This window comes from Myotis davidii, unplaced genomic scaffold (genome assembly GCF_000327345.1).
Source record: "Myotis davidii unplaced genomic scaffold, ASM32734v1 scaffold924, whole genome shotgun sequence".
Classification (NCBI taxonomy): domain Eukaryota; kingdom Metazoa; phylum Chordata; class Mammalia; order Chiroptera; family Vespertilionidae; genus Myotis; species Myotis davidii.
In genome coordinates, this window is record NW_006294764.1 from 1,199,841 (window position 1) to 1,208,548 (window position 8,708).

Here is an 8,708-nt window from a genome sequence, read left to right on the forward strand (position 1 = left end):
AGGTGCTGAGAGCCCCCCAGAGCCCGGGGACCTTGGCTATGTCTCCCTACAGTCCGTCTGTTTAAGGCACAGTCCCTGACACCTGTGCCTTTCGGCGTCAGTTAGGGGCACTAGACACAGAGGGAACCAAAAAGAGTTCAGGCCTCTCCTCTTGCCTCCTGAGGAGGGAGGAGTGAGTACCAGCATGCCCGTTGAGCCCTCACCCAGTGACCTCACTCCTCATGCCCATCCCACCCGCTCCTCACCTGGTATCTGTCTGAGTGGTGCAGGTCATCGGTGGCCGATGAGTGTGGGGATGCTGTCGGAGACTCGCCTTCTCTCTTGATGGACGCAGACAACAGGAGGGACTGGAAGGAGAAAAAGGACACGTGGCCTCAGAGGAATGAGACCTGCAGTCAGGCCCCTAGTTTCTACTCCTATGGAGCTTTGGGATGGAGGCAGCGTGGAGGGTGGAGGGACAGAGGGACCACTGGCGATTCTGAAGGCATGTGGCCAGGTCCTGGGAGGGTGGTTGTGGGAGAGGATGGCTTGGTTCTCAGGATGGGTGGGTGGAGACCTGAGAGGGCCCAAATCTCCTAGATCCCAGCTCATATCTACTCAAGGGGGAAGACTCCCAGCCTATTCACAGAGGCGATACAGGCTGTGTTTTCTCTTAGTGAGCAGAGACTCTGGGACCCCCCTGAAGGGTTGGGGGTAAAGCCACATACTGGCCACCCTGCCGGCCCCTAATCCAGGCTGATGGCAGCCCCGCTATGGAGACAGTAAATTAAATAGTATGTATGAGTTTCTTGCGGGCAGCTAGGGATGTACGCTGGGTCCATTTATCCCCGCGCTGCGACGATGACCCTAGCAAAACCCCCAGCAAAACTAATCCCCCCATGTCAATCCTACACGGCCTCTTCTACATACGCCTGCAGTTTAGATTAATAAACTGTCCGCTTTAAAATGTGTGCGAGCATCACAATTCTAAATACCACATGGCACGTTCAGCCTGCTCTTGTTGGTTCTTGCCAAGGCCTGTTCAGCTGCAAAGTGGGGGCCTGGAGGCCTGAGAGCAATCCATACTTTCTCCCCCCACCTTCTCCAGCCTGTGCAGCTCCGAGCCAGCAGCATACAATTCCCTAGGAGGCCTCCCCAGCCTAGAAAACCATGCCAAATCGCCAGTGACAGCCCAAAGAAAGCAATTTGGGAAAGATGGAGCAGCCATTTATCCTTCATCTCCGACTGAGCCGTAGGATGTGACCCGCATGCCGTGGCCATGCTGCACATCCTCAGGCAAGGGCCCCGGGAAGGGAGGGGGCAGCTGCTGGCTGGCAGGGCTCCCTGACGCGGCCTCATCCCAAGAGCTGCAGCAGGGAGGCTGGGAAGGACCTGGGGTGGGATTCCCTGCTTTGGGAGCCCCTTCTTCACCCACCCTTGGCCCAGGGGGAGGCCTAGTAGGGGACCTGGCCCCGAGCTCAGAGGGCTCAGAGGTGGGCTTTCGGCAATGCCCTTCCCCTGCTCTGTAGGAGGAGGATGCTGCGGAGGGGAAACAATGTAGCCTTGCCCCCCACTGTCAGAAAGCTCAGGCTGTGTCTCCCCCCACCCCTCTTCCTCTCTAGGTTAGAAGCCCTGAGAGGCCTCAGCATTACACCTGGGGCAAGTGGAATAAAAAAAGGTCACTGCCGCTTTTTAAACATGGACCAAAAAGCAGTAAAATGTGCTTTGAGAAAAAAAAAATCCCGGCATTAAATCATGACTTTTTGCCTGGCTCTTCGCCTCATTAAAAGTGGCCTTTTGGAAGGTAAAATTATCATTGTAAGCGATAAGATCTTTAAGAAAATAATTCACGGCTTCTTCACCCTTTAATATGATAGCCGCCACCGGCTAATTTTTTTCTTAATGGCAACGAGGCCATCAATCTTGTCGAAGGCCCCCTCGCCCTCTCCTCCTCCCTCCCCTCCTCGTCCCCGTCTTCTCAGTCTCTTGCTTGAACCTTCTACCGCGTGCCTCTTCCATCCATGACCTGCTTCCCTAGAGCCTCGGTCAAGGCAGAGGACAGACCCTGAAATGTCAGCTTTGGGGGTGGAGCACATGTCTGGAAGGGGCTGAGCAATGGCCTTTGCCTTGGAGTGTGGGCAGCTGCAGGAATCTTCCCCTCCTGGCAGTGGACTCTGACCTGGGAGGGTGTGCATTGTGAGCATGGGGACTAGGTGTCTGTCCTTGGCACACCAGCCTTGCTGGGGTCCCCGTCTCAGTCCCACCAGCCACGCTCAGATATCGGGTGTCAGTGGTTGTAATGGCCGAACTGGCAGCTTGTCCATGACCAACCTGCTACTGTAACCACGACTACTGAAGGCTTCCAGCAGGGCCAGGCTCAGAGAGTGTGGCTCCCCACCCCCATGACCCACAGCTGCCGGTCGCCACCTGCCCCTTCTCACAGAGCTGGGAGGGCTTTGCTTCCTGGGCCAGGGCCTGCCCCGAGCCTAGGCTGGACTAGTTTGCTGTGTGTTGGGTGGTTCCCCGAATGAAGGTGTGAAGTCCATTCCCACCCTTTATAAGGCCTACCGGGCAGTGGGGACCACCCCTGGAGGTAATATTGATCCTTTCCCCAAAATGCCCTCTTAGAGGTCACCAGGGCCTTTAAGCAATCTAAACACAACAATCTTCTCCAGCTTCTCTGACTGCTGACCACACCAGAGGTTTTGGAGCTTTTCCCCCTTAGGATTCTGGGATACCCTGTTCTTCTGTGCCCCTTCTCACTCATGACTGGCCCTCTTCTGTCCCTTTCCTGTCTCCTGTACCTTATCTTTTTAAAAAATGCTTTTAAAAATTGGTTTTAGAGAGAGGATGGGCGAGAGAGAGAGAGAGAGAGAAAGAGAAACATTGATGTGAGAGAGAACTATCAATTGGTTGCCTCCAACACAGGATAAAACCCCCAACCTGGGCATGTGCCCCCACTAGGAATCGAACCTGCCAGCTTTTGGTGTCCAGGACGACAGTCCAACCGACTAAGCCACACTGGCCAGGGCTGCTGTACCTTATCTTGACCCCCAATGCAGGAGCCCCCAGATTCTCTTCTTGGCTTTTGCTCTAATCTCTCCATACACCCTCCCTCACTGCTTTCACCCATTCCCAAAGCTTTGACACTCACTCCTCACTCCCTATACAAAGGACTAGGGATTCCTGCCTTTCCTGTCATATGAGAACTTAAGAGAAAGGATGCCGAGGTGTGAGGAAGGGGACACTCACTGAGCGAGGGTCCCCACTCCCTCAAAAGCACCCCCTTTGAGGAAGCAGTACCATCTGCCTCTGTGGCCACCTATGGGGAGCTCTTGGTACAAGTCAGGTCATTGTGCTGAGGCCTCTTTGGCCCCTCCTTTGAGCTGGCTACTTGTCCTTCACTTTTCCTTTCTCCATCTGATGCTTTCAAACTTCTCTCCCATAGTGTCTGTTCAGAGGGGCAGACTGTCTCCCCAGATGAGTCCAGCATCCTCTCTGGCTTCCTGTTGCCCTCAGGACAAAGTTCGTGTTTCTCTCTCTCTCTCTCTCTCTCTCTCTCTCTCTCTCTCTCTCTCTCTCTCTCCCTCTCTCTCTCCCCCCCCCCCCCCCCCCTCTCCTCCTCTCCCCTCCAAAAAAGGCCTGTGCTATCTGTCTTGAGCTGCACTTCTATATTTCCCTTTACTTGCTACAGTTCACCTTCCTCCTTTGAGTCTCCCTAGCTTTGGAGTCTGTATCCCCCACACCCACAGGCCATTTTTGGCTTTAACCCCTGTCCTAACTGGAAGAGGAGGAAGTCAGATGAGCTCACACTCAGACAACACACACATACCCTCAAGCGCACAGGGCAGCCCTAGGCCTCGGGCCGACGCTGAAACTCTAGAGACAGTTGGGGTTCCAGGAAGGGCTCCTTTTATCCTCAAGTGGAACCAGTTCCGGGCGGGCCTAGGTTAGGATGGGCAGGAGGGAAACACACAGTTGGCCACCTACCTTGGGAGTACCTGGAGCCATGGCATCCTTCAGAAGGGAATTCTTGCTGCCAAGAAAGAAGAGAACAGGGTGACCATTCCACTTGCTGCCCAGGGCATGCGGGAGTAGAATAGCAAGAAGACACCGAAAAGAGAAGGCAAAGCCAGCCTCGCCCAGCCCATTTCGGCCAAGCTCCACTCTGCCTAGCTGTGTCCACCAGGGGCTCGGCACCAGAGCTGGCTCCTGGGAAGGGGGTACAGACACTAGACATGGTAGGCTCCCCGGTGGATCTGAGGAAAGAGGCTTTACCTAACTCCTGGTATCGGCCCTGAAGATTCCGCCTGTCCTGGATACCCCCTTTCCTCCACCCCCTGTCCCCAGCCTGCTCTTAGCTCCTCGGGGACTGGGGTGATGGAGCTGACATGGCTCTTGTCAATTCTCCCTCCAACACGCTGCAAACTGCGTTAGGCCAGGAATGATCTCCCCCTGATTCAATTTGTCAGCCCCAGGCCCTCCGGCATCGGGCGCGGCAGGCGGGCGGGAGCTGGGCCCTGAAATATGGTGGGTGGCTTGGAGCAGGCGGGGGCGGGGGCAGGAGGTGATGGATGGGCTGTGGGGGAGGCGAGGACTGTGTTTAATAACAAAATTGGTATGCAAGGCCACATCCCGCGCTAAGCATGAGTGATCCAGAGCCACAAAGTATTACAAATCCCCGCTAAACAGATGCTGACAATGGAACAAGACGTATCAAATCAGATCCACTTCAGAAACATTAATATCCCTGTTCCTGTCCCTCCCTCCCTGCTGCCCCCGCTATGCTCACCACATCTGTGCTCACACATTCATGCACGTGCACTCACTCAACGCCCCCCCCCACACACAAATACATGCACACAGAGGTGCTGGCTGATACACGCACGGAGGCAGACACAGCTCGTTCACACAGGGTCCCTGCACAGACACGTGTACAAGCTATCCAGGTAAAACATGCCCACAGACACACAAAGACACACACCCAACGCAGAGCACGTGGGGGCAGATACAGACTCACTGGGTGTATACACAGGGAGCAGCCTCAGGGTGAGACATGGACACACCCGACACACAGGCAAAGGGATAGGCAGATGCAGAAAAAAGTAGTGGTTCTCCACCAGGGCCATTTACCCCCAGGGGACATCTGGCAAGGTCTGGAGACATTTTTGATGGTTATCACCTGGGGTGGGGAGTTTGCTATTGGCATTTAGTGGGTAGACAACATTAACCATCCTATAGTGTATGGGGTAGCCTCTTGCAATAAAGCATTATTCAGCTCAAAATGCCAATAGTCCCGAGATTGAGAAACACTGGTATAAAGGCAGATATACTCATATCCATTGTCTCTCTATCATGCTCTCAACAGTCACGTAGGTACGTGTGGTCACACCCGGTGATCAGACAAGCAAACAGATGCACAGGCACAGAGTCCTGTTCCCAGAGACATGTCCATAAAGACACATTCACCACAGTCACCCTGCCTGGATGGAGAGCCGCTCCCAATCCACATCCACATAAATGCATGCTTAGATACAGAACCGACACCACCCCCACTCCCCCCCAGACAGTCAGGCACCCACAACGGCAGACACGGACACATGCCCACGCAGATATGTATGTGACAGTGCAGGGGCCCCCTGGCTCGGCAGAGGGCGAGCCTAAGGTCTGAGTGTAAAACAGGGCTGTCTGCCTGTCTCATCACACAGGGGGAGCACCACAGACTGGGGAGGACAGGCAGACAGACCAGGTTCCATTCAATTACACTTTGCTCAGAAATGGGCCTTGTATTCCTGCTCCATGCCTGGCCCTGATCTCGGTACTGGGGATCCAGAAAAGAAACTGGGCTGCCTTTGAGGAGCAAGTAGCTCGTGCGTTCCTGACTGTCATCATTCCCTCAGTCAACAAGAACTGACATCTCCATTGCACTGGGCACTGTGCTTGGCCTTGCAGATACAGATGTGAGGCAGCCACTCTATAACGTTGTTCTCACCGGACTCCTGAACTGAGGTCGGAGTATTACTACCTGAGCAGGATCAGGTTGGAACAGAAAAGGAAGAAATGGACAATTACGGTGCCCCCACCACATGCGGCAGCCTGCACGAGGTACGTCATATGTGTTATCTTACCCTTCACAGAAATGTTTCAAAGTTGACGAGCAGGGACACCTCCCTGCTCACACAACCCGGATCTGCGTTCCTGTCTGACGGAGCCCACCGCCCTCCCAGCTCCCTAACCATACCCAGGGGCTGGGATGAGATCTTTTTCTCTCGCCTTCGGAGAGGGTCCTGCTGACTCTGGGCTTTACTTTACTCTGTTGATGAATAGAAATGGGGACATTGAAGGTCCAGATGCCCAGTCTCCCTGGATCTTTTCCTGGCGATTCTCTTCCCTTTCCCTCGTTTAGACTGGTACTACCCCAGGCTTCTTCCCTCTCTCTGAGCCTGCACCCCGCCCTACCTTTCCTCTAACTACCTGATCACCTCCAGATGTGCTTGGTCCCCTGGAGACAGGAGTCTGGCGAAGGGCCCGCCTGGGCGAGGAAAGGTCTGAGCCCCAGAGCTGCAGGCAGCCCGCCTCCCGCCCAGCCCATCCACTCAGCTCTGCCTTCCGTCCCTCCCTGTTTCCACAGACCGCCCCCAACGATTTCCTCCCTTCCTCAGTCACTCGCTGCCTAGTGATCCATGGGTTTTAAATTATAACTGGGACCCAGGAAACGCGTTCCTAAGTACAATATTCATGGGCTGGGCTGACACTTTTAATTAAGGTGATTTACACTGAATTATCCTTGGAAATAAAGAAATGGTGCACTGCCCGGGAATAAACCATCATCACCAGCCGCCTTTGTAAGTTACACTTCGTTTTAATCTATTTGGGGAATTGTTTATCTAGTTCATTACCCAACCAAACACCGAGGCCGGCCTTAAATAAGGCTTAAGTGGGGGTGGGGGCACTGCCAGCTCCACACCCCGCCTCTCCTCCACGCTCCCCAGCCTCCTTCTGGGTCCTTCCAGCCCCTTTAAAGCCCTGACCAGACAGCCAGCTTCTCAGTCTAGAGGCCAGAACTCGGAGTGGCTCGGGAAGTCTCCCAGAAGAGGTGTCTGAGCTCAGGCCCAGCCAAGCCCAGCCTCCCTTTCAGGTTCCCGTAATCTCTCCACATCCAAGGCCTTTTCCTCTGGGTGGGAACTCCTGCCTGAGGGCCACAGAGGAGTCTGGGCAACCCTTCCTCCCACCGGCCCTTCCATCTCCAGCTCCCATCTGTGTTCCTGCCTGTCTGCCAGTACACATCCAGCCTCCACCACCACAGCTTGGCTTAGCCTGCCAGAGCCCTGCCCACCATCTCCTTCCCTCAGACATTGCTTCTCTGCCATCAGGACCCTTCCTGCCACCCAAGTCAGAAAGCTCTTCCTAGTAAGTACCCACTGAGTCATCAGCTAAGTTCTCTTGCTTCTTCCTCCACCACTCTCTCATCATTCCCTCTTCCCACTGTCCTTGTGCTAGGCCAGCCTCATCATCTGTCCCCTGGACCGGCCCAACCTCCTCACTTGCCTCCCTGCTTCTCCTCCAACTCACGCCCACACTGGCCTCCAGAGTGATTCTGCTACAGCTCAGCACCCTCATCAGCCTCTCCCGGCTCACCACTGTTCTACTTCCCCATCACCTCTAGGACAACCCTCAGCATCAAAGGCCCTCCTCTATCGGTCCTCAGTCGAACGTTGCCTTCCTTGTTCTAACTAGCCAATCCTGGGGTCTAATGGAACCCTGCGCAGGACTGGGAGGGGAAAGAGCGAGGATGGGGTGAGGGAGGGTGTGTGGACATCGCCTCTGAGCTGGAATGTGAAAGGACTTTGAAGAGTGTAAGTCTTTGCCGTCGGAGGTCTGACTTTTCTTCCTGTAGGTGTCCACCTGCCCGTGTGCCTGTGGGAAGTGGTTCTCTCGGGTGTGTGAGCTCATCATGGGTGTTGGAATGGGTGTGTGTGTGTGTGTGTGTGTGTGCCCGCGCATCATGTATATGTTTGAGTCTGTGAAAAGCGGCCAGCCCTAGTTTGGGAGCTGGAAGGTCCCGCTTCTCTGTGGGCCCTGGGGGAGATCTGAAGTAGCAGCTGCTGGGGTGGGGGACACAGGGAAGGAGAGGGCACAACACCAGGCCCCCCCCCTGAAGGGCTCCTTGGGGAACAGCCATGTGGATGGAGGGACAGTCCCTGCTGGGTGAGGCAGAAGTGGGCTGAGGGAGGAAAGGGCAGGGTAAGAGGGGAAAGGGAACGGTTGGAGAGAAGAGGAAAGAAGGAAGGGGAGCAGAGAGGGGAAGGAATCACGCAGCAGAGGGGAAAGTGCTGGGGAGGAAGCCTCCAGCCTTGTGCCATGGATGGGGGAATGCCCTCATTTGGGCTCTACCCGCCTGCAGGACTCAGTCTCCCCATCTGTGAAATGGCTGGTAAAAGGCCACTCTCAGCTCAGGGAGCTGAGGGCCGCTAGAGGAGGAGCGGGAACCAGGTGCCACCTCTTTTTCCTGCCTCTGCTCTCCTCCAGCCTCGCAGAGAGCAGGCAGGGGCGGGGCAAGGGCAGCCAAGGCTGGGCCCTCCCCGCTAGCCCGCAGGGAGCTGACACGCTCCCAGGGAATTTATCACGCACCCAATTACAATGTTAATTGGCAAGTTCCTGAAATCAATTAATTCGCAAATTTTTTCCAATTAAAAATCCAGATAAATCACAAGGGCGGCTGCAGAGGC

At 55.1% G+C, this 8,708-nt stretch overlaps 1 protein-coding gene across 1 annotated transcript in view; it reads right to left on the reverse strand.

Annotated features, from left to right (window-relative positions):
• RNF220 (ring finger protein 220) overlaps positions 1-8,708 on the reverse strand; it is a 259,191-nt gene that overhangs the window by 26,197 nt on the left and 224,286 nt on the right. Inside the window, exons 3-4 of the mRNA XM_015567539.1 lie at positions 3,970-4,015; positions 235-347 (exon numbers count right to left, since the gene is read on the reverse strand). Coding sequence (XP_015423025.1) covers positions 235-347; positions 3,970-4,015 — 159 coding nt within the window. The remainder of the gene's footprint in view (positions 1-234; positions 348-3,969; positions 4,016-8,708) is intronic.